The following is a 21,910-nucleotide window of genomic DNA, read 5'->3' on the forward strand; positions in this document are numbered from 1 at the left end:
TGGTAGAGAAATGGCACGGTATGGAAGAGACCCGGGTTCGGGTCCTCGTCGAGCCTGCATTTTTTGTTTAAATACTACCAGAAAAGGCGCCCCTTTGATAACGCAGCGGGATCTGTTGCCTTTGAAACACCGATGACCGGTGCTCAGATTCTCCCATCGTTGAGCCGTTACCTTATAATTTGCCACACGCGTGAGGCGTCCCAAGTAAATTTCGTAAGGGTTGTGAAAATGAAAAAGTTGCGTCAATTTACTGACGTCATGCAACCACCTTCTGTTTCTCCGGCCATGATTCATTCACTTTATTTCAAGAATTGAAAGCGAAACGTTTGTCTCCTGGGGATCGCACTGTGCCACACGGCACCGTAAGAGTAGAGGTAAGGGTCTCGATCTCGACCATACCCCATACAGCACATAAATTACCATCGTGTCGATGTTCTATATACTAATAGTATATCCACTTATAAACAGTGGCGTCGCGAGGAATTTTTCTTTGGGTGGGCTCAAGGCTAGATAAAATATCTTTAGGTGGCTCTGGTCTGGTGGTCATGGCCAGGGCCGGCCCTACGAATATTTCAAGGTGGAGCATTCTTGTTCATGGCTCAAATTCATACTCATAATGCAACTATTACAAATATTTTGTATGCAATTTTTTATTAGTGTTAAAAATTCGGCACATAAATTTCCTGTATTTTGTAAAAAAAATTAATATTATAAAAATAAAGCGAAATAAGCTTTCATCGGTTAAAGAAAAACTTCTCTATGCATTTACAAGACAAGAAAAACGAAAACAATGTTTAATTTACCAAAACTCGTTTAGTTACAGTTACCGGAATACTAGAAGTCTAGAATAACCATTTTGAATAAATTTATTCAATACAATTTTCCTATTTTTAAAGATTTACTCATTGTTTCATGTGTTAAAAGTTTCATTTGATCATTTTTGGCGTACATGTAATCATTTTTCGCACGTTAAGGAAAGGAAACCAACCTAATGGAGAATCTAGAAACGTTCTTCACTTTTGAAGTGAAACTGAGTTATATTAGTTAATTGTTAAGGCCGCTTTGTGTGCTTTGTACTATAATTATTTACTAGCTTGTTACCTTGCGTTATCTAAGTAATATATATCATGTATTCATTCTATTTGGGTGGGCTGAGACTATTTTAAGGTGGGCTAGAGCCCACCCTCACCCACCCAGTGGCGACGCCCCTGCCACTAGACATCCATTGGATATCCAGGAAGGATATGTTTTGGAAATTCTGCGGATCATTCTTTGGACATGTTCTGGATATTCTACGGGTGACTTTTGGATATCTTGGACGTCACATGAACGGGACGTTATTTGGATGTGTCTATTTGATTGTGGATAAGGATATATTCTGAACCAGAATTGGACGTAGCGGACGACAGTATCCTGATATTTTTCACACAAAAATTTGGATACGTATGCCTCACGTACGTGAGGTGATGTGACTTTAAGCATAACACTTCGGTAGTTACCTCCATAGTTGCCCCCTGTTACCCCATTAATTGAGGCTGAGCGAGTGCCAGAGCCGCTTATGCGGATTATTGACAAATAAATACGCACAGTTTGACTTATATTATTGCGGCTGACTGTGCCTAGTTCATAGTTCAGCGTGCAGTGGTTGATTGTTACTTTACGTCACTTTCTGCCACTTTCGGCTACTCGCGACGCTTAGATGAAATTGTAGATCGGGCACTCACAAAGATCACCTAGTATACCCAGACTCGGAACGTGAACCCGGGACCTTCGAGATGGAATGTCGACCACTCTGCGCGCTCGACCGCAGAGGCACAGAGAACAGCTTGCTTTCTAAGGGCTTGAATAAGTGATGGATGTCATTTGCTTATCCTTTCGAAGGACTCGTGCAATTGACATGGACGTTCGGAATCAGAGGGCTGCATATCGGTCAAAATCGCTTACTAGGCCCGCCTGGCTGGTCGGGCGGGCGAGTAAAACTACATACCTGAGTTTTGACCCGTCAAGCATCGAAAGCCCACGGGTAACTGGAAGGCCTTGCAAGACGAAGCTCGCTTATCTTCAGCATACGCTCATTCCGGTTTTGCACCGTCTCCAGATACATAGGCCGCGTCCGAATCGGCAGTAGATGTCACCTAGAGCACCGTTCCATCCGGGGACTCAGCCAACCTCCGTTGTCCGAATTCGCGGCAGACGTGGAGTCGGAGGGGAGAGCAGAGAGGAGCGACAGATGCACGCTTGAACTCGCTGTGACGCTGCGCTTGGCAGCCATATTCTAACTTTCACTTTGTACAGACAACATTTACTGATTAGAGGATGTAAAACTCAGTTATACTTTAACATGTTATCGATAATACTGAATGCAGAAAAATTGTAAATGATGAAATAGCGTGTTACATTTTTAATATGAGTAGTAAATAGGTGGAAATCATTGTCATGTTTGTTTGGCGTCTGCCTTCTGCTTCCGTGCGATGCGCCTGCGCCCCAGAGCGCGGTGGGTGAAGTTCGAGCTGACACCTGGCGGGAAAAGTGACAACCGTACTACAAGGGGACATGCAGATTCGGACGACTTGGACGTGACTTCGACGACACGCGAGAGCAACGGGAGAGAACTGGACGGAGCGCTTGCCAATCCGGACACGGCCATGAGTCACGCAGTCACCGTTGCCAACTTTTAGATTCTAAACTGTTCTAGGAGCACTTAAAATGTTCATCACTTTTATCAACTTGAAATTGCAGACATTTATTCCTTGCTAGAAAACATTTGTATCACTCACACCCAGTGGCGGCGATTGGGTTCCAAAACTAAGGGGCCAAGGTGCAAAAGTGGGGGGGGGGGCAAGGACAGTTTAATTTCCCTTGATACATGAGGTTAGCGTGGTGCAAAAGTTTCAAAAAGTCGGGGGGGAGAGGCAACTGCACTCTCTCGGCCCCGCCCCTAATTACCGCCACTGCTGACACCTGTAAAGGAGTACGAACCAAGTTTTGTAAAAAGTGCCATCGTAAATATTTTGGACTTTGTGTTACTGGTGGTTGTTCTACATTATACTTTTGCGGGGGGGGGGGGTGCTCCCCTATAGCGCAGTGGTAGTGTCGTCGCCTTGTAATCAAGGGGTACCGGGTTCGATACCCGGTGGAGGCACATGGTGGTTCGGATCCCACTTTAAACTGTAGGTCCAGTCCCGATTAGCCTTATTGTGCATAAATTGACCAAATAAATTAATCAATCAATCAAACAGATTTTCTCTCTGGTGTAATTTTGCCAATGCTGATATCTACAAATTTCTTGTGTACATTATTCTGTAATTTTATTTAAAGTGATTTCAATAAGTGATTTTTTTAAAAATAGAATTCCCCAATTTAAATTTTGATTTAAATCAAACCACCTTGCTTAACAGAAAGCTGGATTCTGGGCAGCGAAAGATACTTTTACATTAGATCTTGTCCTTTCTCGTTCAAGAGTGAGATTACTGAGTCCGGTAAATTTGGGCTGAATCATGCCATTCGACACTACCTTCCAGAAGTTTTTCCTAAGTTTCAATTTTGAGAAAGTTCCTTTTTCGTTGTTGTTACTTGAAGAGTAGGAAAAAAAACAGAAGGCGGTACAGGATACAGAGAACACTGGAAGCTAGTGTAGAGCTATCAGGAGAATAAACTTTGCCAAAGCACTTGATTTCAGATTTAAGCACATTCCTGAAACGTAAAACTTTATCAGGATATTCTGAAGATAAATCATCTTTGTGCCCGTTACAGAGGGCAATAGCTGCATCTGTAGGAAGGAAGGAAGAACTACAAATATTATCCATAATCTTCCTCAGTTTAAAACACCGGGACCGGGAGCATTTAAATGCCCCATACTTTGCTCCGTGGCAGTTTGAGGTGCTTTATCATTAACATATTAAAATCGTGTAGGCTATGCAAGGTCACGAGACAGAAGAAAAGCCAAGACAAAGCGCTTTCTATTCAAGAAAATAATAATTGGATAAAATTGTCCAAGCAATTTTTGCGTTAATGTTTCACATGAGAAATGAGAATTGTTTTGACTTTTTTGGGACCCCTTAGGCTTAGAGCTCCCGCCCGCCTCTGATTTGACGTATTCATTCAAATTATAATGTTAAACTAGAATATAAAGCCAGATAAAAAAAAGTTTTAATTTTATTGCCCCAAAAAATTAGCCTTTTCTATCTTTTTCACTTCCATTTATTACGTTTTTCGTATCAACCTCATAGGACGCGAGGCCCCTATATGCGCGAGGCCCAGGGTGGTCGACCACTTCGCTCACCCCTTGCTACGTCAATGGTTATACAACCTCAAGGCACCTGCGGCTAGCAGAAATTCAAATATTTCCATGCGTAGTGAAATATAATGGCCGTTGGCAACACTGACAGTAGTGCTCGCCGTCTACCTGCAAGAACTACATTGAGTCTCACGGGTCTTCTTAAGACCCGGGTAATAGAAAAACCTGGCAGGCATCGATGCCTGTGCACAACTGTGACGTGAAGCTCGCTTGCGCGATTTCGAACACCTGGGCTTGACGTGCGTGTTGCATATTATTGTAGGCGCGCCTCCTCGCAGACGGGTTTTTTCCGGGTCTTGTGCAGGTCTCTGTTCGGAATGGGAGATTGATTGATTGATTTAGTTTATTTTACTTCGCTTTTCTGCCACTTTTGACCAATCACGAATATGAGGATGAGTGATCATAATGATATAATGAAATTGATGAAGGGACACTTACAAAGAACACCCATGCACAGGCCGGGATTCAAACCAGAGACCTCTGGCGTCGTAGCGCGCTGTGCTAACCACTCCGCCACGGAACGTCCATCTAAAAGTATTTTACACATATAATTTCATCTTGCTCACAGTAATTTATGTCAGTTTTTGCATTGGCGTTGAATAAACATAACTTCAAATTGAACTGAAGGAGTGTTTTTCTGAGAGGGCAACATTATTATGGGGCATTATATCTGGAAGAAACACCTCGCTTGCCCCTCCATGGGAAAAAAAGAAAACAACAACCTGCGGACGTCAATGGCAACAACATTGTACTATGTCCCAAACATACATCCCTCAAAAACTTGCAGATGACAGACTACTCAGTGGCGTGAACTGTACCAGTTCAGTGTGGAACGAGCTTAATGTGACTTTGTATTGCAATTCGGTACGAAACATGCCCGTTTGTATTTGTAGTGTAGGTAGATCCCACTTTGTCAACATCCAGACGGACCCGGTAACCTTGAAGAGCTTAAGAAAGCTGTTCTTTGGTCTGGCTACATGCGGGGCAGGTGTGAAAGTCACACTGGCGGAGCATGCGCAGGGGAATGACGGCATGCGACTATAGTGAAACCGGAGAAGCCTATCCATTTCGATCGATGGTCATCGCCACTCGCAATGAGCTTCTTGCAATAAGCAGTGGCGGCGATTGGGTTCCAAAACGAGGGAAGGCAAGGTGCCAAAACCGGGGGAGGGGCGAAGACAGTATATTTCCCTTTGTAGATAAGATTTAGCATAGTGCGGGAGCAAATGTGGGGGAACAACTGTCCCCTTCTCCCCCCCCTAATCGCCGCCACTGGTAATAAGTAATATTTCCACAAGAGTAACTTACCTTTCATAAAAGTAAAATGACATGAAGCCTACACTGTCAAAAGTGTAGTGCAAAGTAACACTAAGCACTGTCTTGACCACTGTCTTGACAAAAAAGACTTGGTGTAACAGAACATTCTTTTAGGTGTTAATGCGGAATTGGGTTTACTCAGCACCTTCGTTGGTGTCTTGTTACACCATTAACTGCAGGGGTATATCCAGGATTTTTCCCTTTGGGGGGTGTAAGTTTGTGGATGCTAAGTGCATATTTTGAACCGTTTTTAAAATGTTGGCCCTAATTCAATTTGTTCGTAGATATTTCCAGAGATTAACCTCCCCCTTCCCTTCACGTAACATTTCAATAGAAAAAATGTCAAATGCATGAAAAGATGGAAAATAGATTTTTGTGATAATGTTAACATTTCAGTCGAACGTTTCGAATATCGCTTTCCGATAATGTTCAGTACTTGATTTAATCAATCGTTAGATAAAACACAATATATGATATTGAAAAACACAAAATTTAAACACATTACCTACTACCAGCAATCATTTCATGCAATTCTTAAGCTAGTTATAAAGAAATTAGAAACATTTGAGCAATATTTTTAACTGTATTTGTATGGTTCTTGTCGTAGTGTAACTCGGAGTTCATCTTGGGGGGGGGGGTGCCCAATTCATCGATGAGATATCAGTGCATGAGTGCGTGCGCGCTTGCCTGTCGGAAGTAGTAGTAATAACTATTAATTAAACATAGCGACAGTATCTCACGATGTTTACTCTTTACAATTTTGCTTTGCTCGTTCGGCGTCCTCTTTACCTCAGCATATGCCTCCTGCCCCTTCCTGTTCTAGCTTCAGTTAGAAAATATGCATATATAATTTAAATAGTTCTATGTAGCGAGCGAGTTCCAAATTCTGCTGGTGTTTTCAAATCTCTGTTTAAACAATGATTCACAAACTGAAATAAAGTAATGAAACTCTATATATTTAGAGCATAGCCATGAAGACTTTAAAATATAGTGGGAAGTTGGGATGCACGTTTGATAGATACCTGATATTGCTTTTGAACGAAATCGGTCAAGTAATTTCATATTGAAGTATTATACCCTTACAAAACTTTGGAAAATACACTTGGCGCTGTTGAGAGTTTTTATTTCAAATACTGAACAAGAAACTCTACGGAATTAGGAGTCCTGTGCTTCATTGCCTTAAAAGAAAACGAAATAACATGTGCAAATAAACGCATGGCATATTAACTGCAAAGGGAAGGCAAGGAATCTTCATTTCTAAATTGAGGTAATGCTTATTTCAAATTATTTAAAAATTGAATAGCACTTCTTTCACTTTCCAACACAAAGAGCACAATGAACCAAACGAAATTTCTCTCTCCACGTTTTCCTGCAGGCAGTGGCAAGTGCCATCGTGCCCCTACTGGTACGCCTATGTATGGTCAGATATAAATTTGGGACAATGTAATTTTTTTTTAATGTTTAATTCCTTATACTTCCTTTGCTTCTTCTAAAAAGTTAGGAAAAATTAAATATGTCATTATGTCAGGGAACCGACTAGATAAAAAGAGGAAGACAATTTTTACTAAATCTGTATCTTTGCAAACTGACAATAACTTTAATTTAATAGGATGCCAGTAATTTCACAGGGCACTAAGACGTTAACGCTTTTCTATTTTTATCTGTTTTGTTTGTTTGGCACCCCGATTATCCTTAGCACCCAGGCAGCCACCCCTTTTTACAACTGTCTTTCTAATATATAATTTATTTTACAAAGCTAAGAACTCTTAGAGCCACAGAAATGGTCACATACATCAACTATAGACGTGAATGAATGACTTAGGTTCCTCATGAAATACTTGCCGTTTTATATTGAATACTCAGTCAGTAACTTTTATATTAGAACTTTATGAATATCCGTTGGAAGGAATTAAACCTGCATATATGTAGTGTCACAGCTTTTCAAGTCACCATGTTCGGTTTCTTTCTGTCTGGTTTCATTTTCTCTACGTTCTTCAGCCACTTTTGCAGTAAAGTTTCAGACATTGTTACACTAAGCAGAACGACAACACACGAACTCAGATGCTACACTGAGTTAAACCTGTATCTTTCAATTTCTTCCCTTACTTTTATCGTACATTTTGCACATGAAAGAATCAACAGGACAATGCAACAAAATATAAATGTCATTTACTCAGGGGTTGATAACGTATTTAAGAAATATTTACGTATTTAGGTATTCAAGTGCTGAACTGTCAACACTGTGCGCGGAATGTGCTCCCTGGAGGGCGAGAGGTCAGTTTGACATTTTCCAGATGGCAGTGTCCCTTCCCTAGAGCTGACCGAAGCTTTGTCAAGGAAACTGGTGTTTCTAAGAAATGGCCATGTTGCACATTCCACCCTCCTTCTTTGACACTTTGGTTTTAGTTGATCAAAAAGTCCATTGGACTACGCTTCTTGTAAGGCTACAAATGGTTCCTTTCTGTTGATGTTGAAGTATTGTCATTCTATTGTTGATATAAAAATCCGTATATACCCCCTTGCAGGGGGGTCCACTTTTCTGCTTGGGAGTGTTCGTAAACATTTGAGAGGGTGTTGGGGGGTGTTAGGGGTGTGTGGATAAATCACTCCATTAACTGTCAGTTGCATCACTTTTGGTGTCAAACTAGTAATATAATTTTTAGCAACAGATCGTCAATTGCCATAGAGTAATTAGCGATCATCCCTCCTGAGAACCTAAATGAAGACCTCCCGGTAGTGTAGTGGCGTTTACTCCTAACTTTTAACGAAAGGATCATGGGTTCGATCCCCGGTTGAGGCACATTGCACAGTGGTTCAGATCCCACTATAAATTGAGCATAGCGTGACGTGAAATAAACTTGGACGTTGCTGTGTGGTTTTAACGCAAACAGCTGGAAGATGGAAAATATATATGTAAAAGATTGGATAATTTTAAATGCTCTCGCCTAGGTTGTTTTTTGCCCAGTAGCCGGGGAAGCCAACGGTTGTTTTCCTTCAACGGCTTACCTGTTTGAAAGGTAACAATTCGCGATTAAAATTACCACCTGAGCGCTAGTGTCGCTTCCAATATGGCCGCTCTAAGTAGGATAAATCTTTGTTTACATTCAGCAGTAGTACAAAATAGCAGCGTGTTGTCATGACTGGTATGGTAGAAAACGTTTAAATTACTCATTATTTATAAATATTGCAAATGCGATGTGAATTCCAGGTACTCTAACAAACGTGAAGCTGTACTGAGAACGAAGCATTTAATTATGATAGGCAAAAATAACACGGAAAATGCAGACGAAACTATGTATACGCCCTGGTTATCCAAAGCAGTGCTGTATCATCTGCACGTCATGTTGTAACTGGGGTTCTCGGAAATTATTTGAAAATAAAGGAATTGAAATTGACCTGTACTTGAAAATCTGGGACAGGAGAAAATTGCAAACAGCAAACACATCGTTGCAGTTCCTTCTCGAAAGAGAAAGGCTGGTTTAATAATAATATTCACGATTTCATGACCAGGCTATACTCACTGAAAAAGGACATCGTACTGAATGAAACAGTAACATTAGCATGTCCACTTTTTTTTCTTCTGGTTACATTTGACATTAATTCATTCTCACACTATTTTCATCTTCTCTCTTAATCGACTTGCACCTGTTCCAAATTTCACACATAGGTAATACCGGTAATACATGGACGCATTGGGTAAGACGCTTCATGATTTTTCGAAAAAAAAAGCTTTATTTATAAAGTACAATTTAAAACTTTACTTTCATGGTAATATATATTTATCTCTCGAAAAATAAAGTAAGCAGACTCGTGCATTCTTTGTAATTTCCTTGTCGAATTACAGTGTTATATCCCCCATACCAATCTTCTGTCAATTACGTTTTCCCTGATTTATTAACAAATTTCATATTTTTGATTCCACGGGGTGGAAACACATGAAAACTTTTAATTTGTTCTGACCCATAAAACGATTTAGAGCCCCCCCCCAAAAAAAAACCCTGAACAGTAGACCTTACTCTCTCGCATATTCCCATGCTTTACGACTTCAACACAACGTATCCTACTTAGAGTACTTCCTGAAAATCCCACCAGATGGAATATCGGTTAATTTTAATCTCGAATAGGGCGTTGCCCCGGTGGTTGGGGGCGGGCTGTTTGTCGGAGGTATAAATACCGGGTTCCGACTTGTTACGGTCTGTAAACCACTGCTCTCAGTCGCTCAGATACTCGGACAATTGCCGGCTCTCAGATACTCCCATACAAGGCCCCCGATGGAGTAAGACAGTTTTTTTATGGATGCTAAAGAGATACACAGAGAGTGAGCGTCGTATGTGTAGGGACCTCTGCGGGAGCGGGTTAGTGCTATGATAAATAGTGCGCTCATAGAGTGAAGTCCTGATAAGTGCATTTCTCTGTGATGGGGCAAAAGGCAACCTGGGGAGGTTGTTAATGGAATGCAACGGAAAAGATGTATGTATATACGGCGAAGGGTAGAGGTGTAAATAAAACTGTACATAAAGAGATAACTGTGTGAGACGTTATTCTTTACAACAACGTCTAAAAAAAAAAAAGATAATATAGGAATCATCCTTCATTTGTCGTCAAAATAGACGATCGCTTACCCCTCCACCTTGAAGTGTAAAATTAGGCCAAGTCATTGCCCCGAGAATCTGACTATTCAATTCTCGTTTAGTACCATCTGTGTTGAGACGCGAAACTATTTCAAGTCAGAGCATATCGCACTACTCGTCATGAACAACTACAAACTAAGAGTCCTTGTTATTTCTCACGTATAGATGTGCTAACACCAATCTTTATCTTTCAGTAGCCCAAAATGTCCTTGGTCTTAAGATCACTAGGTATACATTCGATCGATGAGGAAAGATGCCAAGGCAGATACATCTGTTGGGGTGCTGCTGCCCACCGAGGCCAGTTGAACCCCAATTGACTTTGCTCTTCGGATACGCTAGTGATATAATGTCTAATGTAGAGCACAGTCAGATTATCACTCTTTAGATATTGAATCTGTTCGGTTGCATAATGGGTAATTGTGGTTAATAGTGTCAATGGGCTTTCCAAAGATGTAGATTAGGAACTTCCTGATATCGGGTGATACCTGAGATAGCAAAACACTTTCTGTAAGTTTATTAATGGTCTTTCCTGATACGAAGCTCTGATCTTAACTGTTTATATAAGCGAAATCGGGATTTTTGGAAAAGGGGGGGGGGGGTAAGTTCACTGGTTAAACTTTTTAAATCAATTGTGGAGACAGTCGCATCACTTCAAAATCCAAGAAATTGAACGAAAAAGAGCCTCCCATTCGAACATTATGATACGAAGAGAGAGCCCAGGTTTTGATCCCAGCATACGCCACTGCGGCACCAACATTTAATTCGCGAGGTGTCACGACCTCTCATCCATTCAAATGAATGAGCTCTTTAGTGAAGTATCATTGTGTGCTGTGCTCTTGCGCGTGAACTTGTCGAAACGACCTTGGGCCGAAAGACACTGGATTTTTTTAGGTTGGTCCCGTGCCAGGAACTCTAGCGTGTGCGTGAATAATCAGACTGACACAACAGGGAAGAGACCTAAGTTCTGATCGAGGTGGATTGGTTTCAATGGACGTCCACTTGCCCGACGAGCTCATATCGCGGCACCAGGATCCAAGAATGGGTGGAATTCACACAAGTAACCACTACAGTGTAAAGTGAAATCCGAACCACTATGTGCCTTCACCGAACATCAAACCGGGGACCCCTCGATTACAAGGTGAGGACGGTACCACTACGACATCGGGGGTGGGGGGGGTGAAACCAACCAGGCATGGAACTCGACTAATGCATGTTACCCCACAGGCCCGTACCCACATTTTTTTAGGGAGGGGGCCAGATTCGAAAATGTGTACAGTGTCTCTCAAAAGTTTTAGGACAACGACATTTTAAACTAGGCAACCCAAATTATTTAAGGCGCTGGTGGGTTGCGTGTAGAGTTAGGCACAATTTCGTGGTTGCCATATGCACAATAGATATTTACGAAATACGCGAAAGGAATAAACTTACTTACTTACTTAGTCGATCCTCTTCTACCTTGCGGTGTTGAGGTTTCCCAGAGGGTCTTCCATCGGATTCTGTCTCGGGCCAGCTCCTTTGCTCTCCTCCACTCTCCTCCTCTAGCCTCTACAGCTGCCTTCACATCTTCTTCCCATGTTCTTCTGGGTTTCCCGCGTGGTCTTGCTCCTTGCATCTTTGCATTCAAGGCTTGTTTAGCTATTCTGGAGTCTTCCATTCTTTGTATGTGCCCAAACCATCGTAACTGGTTCTGTTCGATTCTCTCAAGCACTGGTAATACGCCCAGGCTAGCTCTAATGGTCTGATTCCTAATTTTGTCTCTTCTTGTTTTCCCTTCTATTTTGCGGAGAAATCTAATTTCTGAAGCCTGTATTTTACTCCTATGTTTATTTGTCAATGTCCAGGTTTCACTACCATAAAGTAATGTAGGTAAATATATCACTTTATACACACGGATTTTCGTATTTTTGGTCACTAATGGATTATTTAGGAAATTTCTCTTGAATAATGGAACGACATTAGAACAGACTACAGATTTTAAATACCTCGGGGTTATAGTGCAGCAAGATGGTAGAATAGATGGTAAAATTATAGCTCGATCCCAAGCCTCAGGGAGACTCTTTAATGCGCTAAAGAGAAAGGAATAAAACCAAGTATTATTGTATAAAACTCTAAAAAAATATCAGTATTACATTTGTCGCAAATAAGAAATACATTCTGAAAGAAAGAAAATCGATTTTCTAGTATTTCATCGCTCATGAGTCTACACAAAGGAAAAGAGGAGAAAGGAAACGAAAAGGGACAACAAATGAGAGGAGAAAAGAGAGAGCGAAAGGGGAAGAGGAAAAGTAAAGGAGGGAAGGAAAGATAGCACAGATGCGGATCGGAAAAGTAATGAGGAGAAAGGGAAAAGATTCGAGGAGAGATGAGGAAAATAGAGCAAAGAGGAGAAGAGAGGAGGGAAAGAGATGAGAGGAGAGGAGAAGAGGATGTTTGAGAGGAGAAGAGGGGACGAGAAGAGGGGAGTTGAGAATAGAGTAAAAGAGAGAACATGAGGAACGAAAAGAAAAGGAGAAGAGTGCAGTGGAGTTGGAAATCTAAGACACGAGATGAGATAAGAGGAGTGGAGAAGAATGGGATGGAGAAAAGAAGCGAGAACAGGAGTGAAGGCGATATGACATATAAGCAGGGGAGAAGAAGGAGAAGGAGAGAAGAGAAAGGAGACGAGAGGAGAGATGAGGTATTTGTAGAAAATATCGTCTCAGCGTCAAGAATTGATGCATTGATCAAAATCGACGTGAAATATTCAATAATATTTTAAAATGAATTGGAGAATGTATTAGATCGGTGCGAAATGCCTTTTGGCTGAGTTCAGAGCGAGATAAAATCTGCCACGTAAAAGTTTCGATTTTACGTGCGATTATACCAGTAAAAACTTCAATGTAATTTTCATATTTATAAGAATTATCAAATTTTTCTCCATTCGTTGAAATGGAGGTTTTGTTATTTAACATTTCTCCTCCCCCCCCCATCGTTAATTCCAAACAGAATTATTCCGTTTCACACTGCGTGGCCAATGAACACAATGGGATATGTCTAAAACTCACGAAAATTTTCTGCCACCGGAGGGGTTTGAATCTACGACCATCAGGTTGACAATCTACAACGGTAACCACTAACCTACAAACTTTCGTTCTTGAGAATATCTAGGAGGAGCTGACCAATGTGAAATGTAGATGCAACACTCCTCCTACATGTAATGTGCAAAGAATACTTGTTTGTAACAAAGAAAACGAAGGTAGTACGAATCGGCGCAAACATTTAATGGAGAATTGCACATGATGAAAACTTTTCATTCGATATTTGCGGAGGTATCCTTGCATTGAACTGGAGTGGGCAAAGGGGTAAATTAGTATGTCCTAAATTACCACAAATATAAATAATTATTTCATTAATATATGTCAATGTCTTTTAAGCAGTACACAATTATCGTTAGAGTATCATAATTCACAATCTTATACGTAAAAATATCCCTTTGAACATGTGTCAATTCATTTATTTGTTTATTTTTTTTAGTAAATTCCAGATGCAGAACAATGTAGCTACTTTACACTGCTATTACAAATAATGTTACAATGCTCTTGTTTAATAAAAGGCGAATTAAAAAAAAAAAACAAGTCGTAAGGAGACTCGAACCTGGGACCTCTAGATGCCCAGTCGAGAACTCTAAGCACTACTCTACGCCTTTACCTTCCGTTCAAACAACAATTTTTATGTGGTTGGGTAGAAATATAGTATGTTATTTTATCGCATGTGATTTTAGTTTATGTTGTTATTTTCTACAGTTACTACATTTGAATGTAAAATGAATAATGCTTTATTTGGAATCCTTTGTTAAATAAATAAATAAAAACAGATCGGCCTTGCTGACCGCCACATAGTGGGGATGCGCCTTAATCCTCGTACCCAACATGAAATTACTAACACCATTAAATCTAACGCTCAACCAAATAAAACGGATCACATTTAACAGAGAACCATCGTCAAGAAATGTACATCCGTACCTTTGAAACATGCATTTCCCGCTTAGTTATTTTTTTTAGTTGTAGTTGCGAAAAGGATATTCGTGAACCCGTCAGTATCCCTGTGACCAGAGCTCGTACAATTTATCGTATTCCGGAGTACTTTCGCCGTTAAAAAAAATAAAATACAAAATAGCATTGAATGGACACACGATTCAAAAAATCACGTGGAAATCCTAATCCTAACACTTGTAACAAAAATGTAAAATCATTATCAGCAACGGCGCCATGACGTGAAAAATGGTAATACCTAAAACCACCCATTACCTTGCTGTAACCAGTGGCGCAACCACAGGGTGGGCATTGCTCCCAACCTTGGACTGAAATGAGTTCTAGGGGGGGGGGGGCAAGGGGGCAAACATTGACATCGAAGTGCACTTGCAGCGGGCAGTTACTGCCCACAACTTCAAATTTTATGCAAATAAGAATACTTTTGGTAAAATTTTCTTTCTTGCTTCGTTCGCAACCCCAACCTCCAGGAGCGCCAGTGACGAAATCGAAAATGGACAACTGAACGAACTTTAGCCGCAATCTGAACAAATTGTCACCCTGTGAAACGTATAAATACGATAACATATGTATAATCGACTTTAGTTGCGGAACTATCAAAATACATAAAATATTCGCTACTCTCCATTTGTAAACTTATATTTTACTTGTTTCACATAATTTTTCGTACTTTCCTGTGTTAACAGTAATGATTAAATTGACGACGAACGGATAACAACAAATACAAGGAAACGATGATCCCTGCGCCATGTTTGTTTCAGATACGAGTAAGGACCTCAAAAGAACGATCATTACGTAGCAGTTATAAAAGCATGGCTTCCGATAATTCGCAACGAGCTCTAATAATTACCGATAAGTGCTCGGTATGAAGGAAATACCATAAACATAAGCCTTTACAAGTCAGTCTATTGGGCAATTACATTAGTGTCTGTTACCGAGAAGTGTTTGTGGTTAACACGAACATTTATACTTACCATAACGGCAGTCCTGCATGTTGTATTGCGTCTTAATCCAGAAACGAGTTGTAATGTTTTTGCTTACTCCATCAGTTTGCAAAGGAACACTTAAAATGCTCGAAAACACATAGTCGAAATATTTCACTCATTTCACCCTTTATCCGAACCGCTTCAACGCCTTGATCGGTCAGTACAGATTTCCCGTGGCACTGATATCAACGAAGGTAGAATGACGAAAATACTAAAATCGATCTTCTTTTGTCGTAGGAACCAACGTCGAGCAACAAGAAAGGCAACTTCAAACTTAAAGCTACATGATGACTTGTTCCTCCTTTGCTGTCAATAGCATGTTTGCTAAAGGCTGATAAGGCACAGCTTTGCATTCAGTTTATTTAGGTTTTATTCCAGAACTTCTACCTCACTGAAATCCATTGCTCGCAGCCTGTCGGCGATTCTTTTCCTGTTTTTTCCTTGTCACTGGATAAACGTGGTGGAACAACGTCGTCTCTTGAACAGAATATTTATCCAGCAAGCAAGTACGTTATATTTTGTATTTAATCCAAACGATTAGTGTTCTAATTCTTATTGAAGAAAGTGCAGCCACTCAAAAAGAAAAGTAGTGAAGATTATTACACTGCTGTATAAATTACATTACAAGTATGTAATATACAGGGCGTTTCCGTGGCATTGTATAAAACTGGCAGAGTGGATGAAGACAGGCCCAAGTACCAATATAAGATAAGGAATCCCAGTCCGGAAACGTGCCGTTAAAAAGTTATAAGCCAAAACTAGTTGGGGGGGGGGGGGTGCCTAGGACAGTGAAATACGACAACTGAAAGATGCTGCTTGACGTACGTACAAGCATTCAGGTGCACTGCCTGGTAGTAACAGTTGACGATTGGGTGCCGAGCCGAGGAACACCCCTTGCATCCCCTCTGGCAAGAATCCTTGCTATCATCATCATGACTCCAGTGATGTTAGAGCGGATGCAACAGAACTTCTTGCGATGCTGTTATTTCTGCATCGTCGCCATTTTGAACACGTACTGTAACGTTTTTGTCGTAGAGTGCTACCACGATACACTCTGTAGTAATGTCCGTATTTAATCTACAAGCCGCATCTTTCCCGTGAAGTTTGTCCCCCCACGGAGGTAAGTGGCCGGATTCAACACAGCTGGTCAGGCATAATGTATGACATTATGTTTGTTCCATCATCAATTTCATTATTCATCCTCATCGTCGCGATTAACCCAAGAGGTAAAAAAGCTACGTAAAATAACCAAAATAAAAAAATTGGTCTCGAAAAACATTAGGGTTGAAGCAACATAAGAGTCAACGTTACATTGAAATTAACAACGTTTTGTCACATAACCACCTCTCCATTTAAAAAATGAAGTTGACTTGCCGACCTCTGTGGAGGAGTGGTTATCATAGCGCGCTACAACGCCAGCCGTCAGGCGTCTCTGGTTCGAATCCCGGACTGGGCATAGGTGTTCTTTGTAAGTGTCATTTCATCATATCATCACTCACTGGCGTACGCAGAGGAGGGGGCTGATGTGGCTACAGCCTTTCCCGAAAATTTGAGAAAACGAAAATCTTGAAATGAAAACAGTAAAGAAGTCGGGGAAAAACCAAAGTGGTGACTGAAACCTCGCCTTAAAATGACCCCAAGTTACATTTTTTTTGTCTTTGAACAATCTTAAGACGAAGGTTAAACATGGTAAATATGAAATCTCTTATAGTACAGCCCCTCCCCACTCCCCCATAACACAGCTTTGTAATATGCACCTTTACAATTATAGCCCCATCCGAAAAAAGAAATCCTGCATACGCCAGTGTACATCACTCATCCTAATTTTCGCGGTTGGTCAAACAAAAGCGTCAGAAAAGCGAAGTAAAATAAACCAAATTAATCAATCCTAGAAAAAAAAATAGATAGCTGACTTCAAGATGACGGCCATGTTGATGGCATTCTCAAACACGCTTCCTGCTTGTTCTATATGATGTACAGGATTGATTGATTCGTCTTTCCCTATCGCCACACTTATGGACCACCCTGCAGACGCCTTTCTGTTGAGACGGGCACTAAAATGTAAATCGTATCAGCTAATCGTGTGCGTCGAGCCAGAAACATTTGGCATTGCTTCCGATTCATACCAGGGCTTAGCCACTCCCAGTGTTGCTAACCTTGATATTTTACTACTAGACCAATTTCTGCGTGCATTTTCGGTGACTCGTTTGCTTGGTTTATGTGATTAAAGTCGCTTATTTGAGCCACTAGATTAACCACAACGGAAACGATGGAAGCCTACGTTAAAGCTACCATCTCAACATTCGACTGGAAAACACCCATCAGAATGGTTGGCTGCGGAATTGAATTTAGAAATTTCAATTCATAACAACTCACCCAAATTCCAATTATTGCAAAGAAAACTAGGTATTTAAATGTAAAGTAGCCTAATATGACCTTATCAGTATTTTATAAGTGGTATAGACCGAACGCGGTAGCGCTGTCGACCTCCGTGGCAGAGTGGTCACTTCCGCGCGCAACGATACCTACCAGGGATCCCGGGTTCGAACATGGATGTTTGTGTTTGTCAGTCCTGGATTAAAAAGTCGAGATTGGAGTTTATTGACATGTGGTTTGTGTTGGGAAAACAGCTGCTTAGGGGCTTTCCTAAAAAAAAGTTGGTAGAGAATCTGGCTGCACGCGGAAGACTCGGGTTCGAATTCCGGGACAGGTGATCTGGAGTCTGGACCAGGAATTTTTCCAGTCATTTCCCTGTTTCTGCGCGGCTCTGAGACCCACCCAGCCTCGTATCAATAGGTACCTGGGGGCAACACTGGGGGATAAATGCGGCCGGCGTGATGCTGATCACATCATCCCAACTATGGCAGAGATCAAGAATATGTGGAGCTCTACCTCTACCTTTTTGTAGACGGAAATACCTTGTACTCACGATGTCGCCACCAAAAGGTTTCGTGTTCCGATACGCGTTTCTTTGTATTCACTTCATCACTTCCATCTAATCATTCGTCACACCTTCATCGTCACATAAAAAACGCGACGTATGATAGGAAAATACTATTACGCATAAGTTGTAACTTCGCAACAGATTAATAGTATCATCAGGTATTTGAAGGGGGGATGGGTGGAAATCCAATTACCTATGGTTACTATTGTTTGGTCTCTTGGTGGGGAAACCACGTATATATTTTTTATAATTTCCAATGCTTGAATAATGGTTACTGGAATCCTCTCAATAGATTTTTTTAAAAAAATATATATATCACAATGAGTAACCGAATCGACTGGAGCGTGGCTGTTTGATCCAAAAACCGCGCACTAAAAGAAAACATTTGCTGTAAAATGGGAAATTTATTTTCTGTTTGGACCACAAGCGTTTTTATCGCTATCTGGTGGCGTTGCGGTACGAGCGGGACTGAAACTGCAATGGGGTGAAAATAGGCTATCAATTTGTGCGTAGTAAATAACTTTTCTTTTGTCTTTGTCCGTGCAAAAATTGTCATAAATGCCTGTAATACTGTACATAATTTATGAAATAAAATTTCAAACCGAACCTGGTCACTCTGCATGTCCTAGCTATTCTTAATTTCCTGAAATAAAATTTCAAACTGAACCTGGCCACTGCATGTCCTAGCTATCCATAATTTTCTGAAATAAAATTTCAAACTGAACCTGCCCACTCTGCATGTCATATCCTCCATTCATACACACAAAGCCATTGAAATTATCCAAGTTGGATTACAGTAGGGACAATGCTGTGTCCTAGGAGGGTTTGGTGGGGTCATAACCCCCTTTGGCCAAGTATTCCCAAAAAAAAAGAACGTCAAAGACAGGAAGAGAATGTAAAACGAGGGCTGACTACTAAAAAAATATACGTACCCACCTTCCCCCTTTTCAAACATCCTGGACAGGCTACTGCATAAGTACAATAGAATATTCCATCGAAACGAAATAGCCTTGGAATAAAAAAGAAAGAGGCAGATAAAGAATTCAAGAAAATCTAGATGAACAAGTTATTTTATTTTCAAGGGTAGTCTACTTTGATTCCAAACCAGTTTTTATAGTCTTTGTGGAGTCCTGCAACTTAGGTTAACCAGATTCTGAACACAAAGAAAGATGCTTTGTTTTCACATTGGTTCACTTCTTTAGAGAGAAATGCTGGTTCACTTCTTTAGAGAGAAATGCAGAAAGAGTAAAAAGATTAATTGATTGGTTGAAATGTTGTTTTAAGTCAACCACTGTGTCATGTGTCTCCACCATGGGCCCCGGGAGGGGAGGGGGGAGTCGAACGGGTCGGTGGAACCCCCCTGGAAATTGACATAGTTCAATTAAAGATACAAGAAAGCCGAAAGTTTGTTACGAAAGTTCATTTAGTTAGTATTCGAACAGAATAATCAAAGTAGAAATGCATTGGGTCGAAAACATTGAGTGAAAAATACATGAACAAGGTTATATTCTACCATTTCATCCAAACAACAGATGGTTCCACAGTTTTGAAAATTCTAAAAATTACAGTGTTGTGGGTGAAAGGTCACGCAACAAACTTTATGCAAAAATCCCCCTAACATTTAAAGCCTTTTCTTGAACGAGACGTGCAAAAGTTAATATCAAAATGCATTCCAGATACTAACTGCATAAAATGTAACAGAAATAATGGAAAATAATAATTACTATTATTATTTTTTATTATTTTGAATAAAATTTGTTTTTATTCGTTTATAATATTTATTATTGTATAATGACATTTATAACCGTGATAATAATACTCAGTTATTTTTTCTGCTATTCAACTTTTATCATTTGCCCGATCCCCCCGGAAAAAATTTCTGGCAAAGCCCATGGACTCCACCAGGCATCGAACCCAGGACTCCTTGATTACAAGACGACGACGTACTGGATTTTACACATAAAATGTTTCTGAATTTTAAACGTGTTTATTTCTTAACTTGAGGCAAGGAACCTAACCACACTAACTGAGCGTTGAAAGTGTTAGATAGGCCTACATTCTCACTTGGGCGTGGCGGAAAAATTTTGAAACACTAAGGGAGCCGTGAAACAAAAAAGCTTGTGAACCCCTGATCTAGACAACAGTGAATGCTACACCAGGTTCTGAATGATGAAGAAATTCACTATTTTCAGTCTTGGCATATTCTGAAAAGTTGCCCTGGTTTATCGCAACCGTTCTTATTTATTGTATATATGTTTATTATATCTTAATTAAGTATAATAGAAATAAAACACCAATGCAGTCATGCAAGTAAACCAAAAAAAGAAGTTCAATAACTTCAAATAAATTTGGAGGCAATTTCTATACATGTGAAAAAGTTGGTTTACGGCAGTACACCAGATAGCTAACATGGAGGATATGTTACTCTATCAGCACAGTTCTTCATAATGAGAAACATTTTTGCTTCTCATTAGTACCTCAGTTGACCAGAGTCAAGAACAATTTGCTAACTCACCTTTACCTAAGAGTAATTGTTTTTTCTCAATTTATAGTTCTTATTTGAGTGTGCTAATACAAGTTTTCTCTTTTCCTCAGACTGCCAGGAAGTCCTCAGCCTACACAATCGTTTCCTGAAACTCTACAAGGAACAGATAAAAGCTGAAGTTATTAGTTTTGTTGAAACAAAACTTACTTTCATGTCCATAGCGTATGTACGGATAGTCTCCTTAGAATCAGCAGGTACGAGCCTTTTCATGTGCTTAATTGAAAGAAGGTGGATACATTGCTATTCTTAGGGAGTGTATCAGGGTGTTAAATCCTGGGGAGATGGTGGAATTCCCCCTCAACCTACAATCTTGGCATCAAAAATCCCCATCCAAAATTTTGGGTGGGGGGGAAGGGTTGTCGTAACAACAAAAGATAAGCAATTAGTTTTGACTTCAAAATATACTTTACTAAGGACAGTGTGCGAATCAACGGGGAGATGCCAGGAATTTTCATGTCGAAAAGTATGCAGTCTTGTGGATTAATGGACCATTCTGAAACTGGCCAACCTCACCGAATATGTTTTAAAGTGTTCACAAGAAACTTGTATAGCTAGGTTAAATGGACATCAAATTTGAACATGGTAATTGAAATTTGATAAGTTTTCGGTGTTACTAGTTCGATAACTATTTTTTTGTACGAGTTTGGGTTTTCTTAGAATGTAATTACACTGTTTCTAAATTACATCATAAAAATGTAAAGTGAGATTTAATGACCTAGGTTAGAACCAATATTCTAAGGTACTTAGAACCTCAAGGCAAATAAAACTAACTGTTCATCAACAAAGTGATAGATGTTCATGGAAAGGAAGCACAGTGAATCCAGATTCTATCTGAATAGTAGACTCGAGTCTGAACTTGTACACAACACAAAAGTATTTTCAATTCAATTTGAATTTTATGATTTGTAAAGTAATAATAATAATAATAATATAATAGCAATAATAGTAATAATAATATCAACAAGTTTTTATGACTGAAGGGCAAGATATGAAATCTTACTATCCTCCCTGAGGAAAAATCCTGCAGGTGGCCTTGGAGTGGACATCCCCCCAAAGCAAAAAGTTTAATTTGCACAGTGACTAAGGATAATATTGATTTTTCTGTGGAATAATCTGGGGACACTCAATCTTGTGGCATCTTTTATGTATCATAAAACATAAC

At 40.1% G+C, this 21,910-nt stretch overlaps 1 protein-coding gene across 2 annotated transcripts in view; it reads left to right on the top strand.

Annotated features, from left to right (window-relative positions):
- LOC145998284 (protein SERAC1) overlaps positions 1–21,910 on the top strand; it is a 119,225-nt gene that overhangs the window by 90,049 nt on the left and 7,266 nt on the right. For both annotated transcript variants that reach the window (XM_083134688.1, XM_083134693.1), the window contains exon 6: positions 20,799–20,942. In XM_083134688.1, coding sequence (XP_082990814.1) covers positions 20,799–20,942 — 144 coding nt within the window. The remainder of the gene's footprint in view (positions 1–20,798; positions 20,943–21,910) is intronic.

This window comes from Lepisma saccharinum, chromosome 1 (genome assembly GCF_977018435.1).
Source record: "Lepisma saccharinum chromosome 1, izLepSacc3.1, whole genome shotgun sequence".
NCBI classification, from domain to species: domain Eukaryota; kingdom Metazoa; phylum Arthropoda; class Insecta; order Zygentoma; family Lepismatidae; genus Lepisma; species Lepisma saccharinum.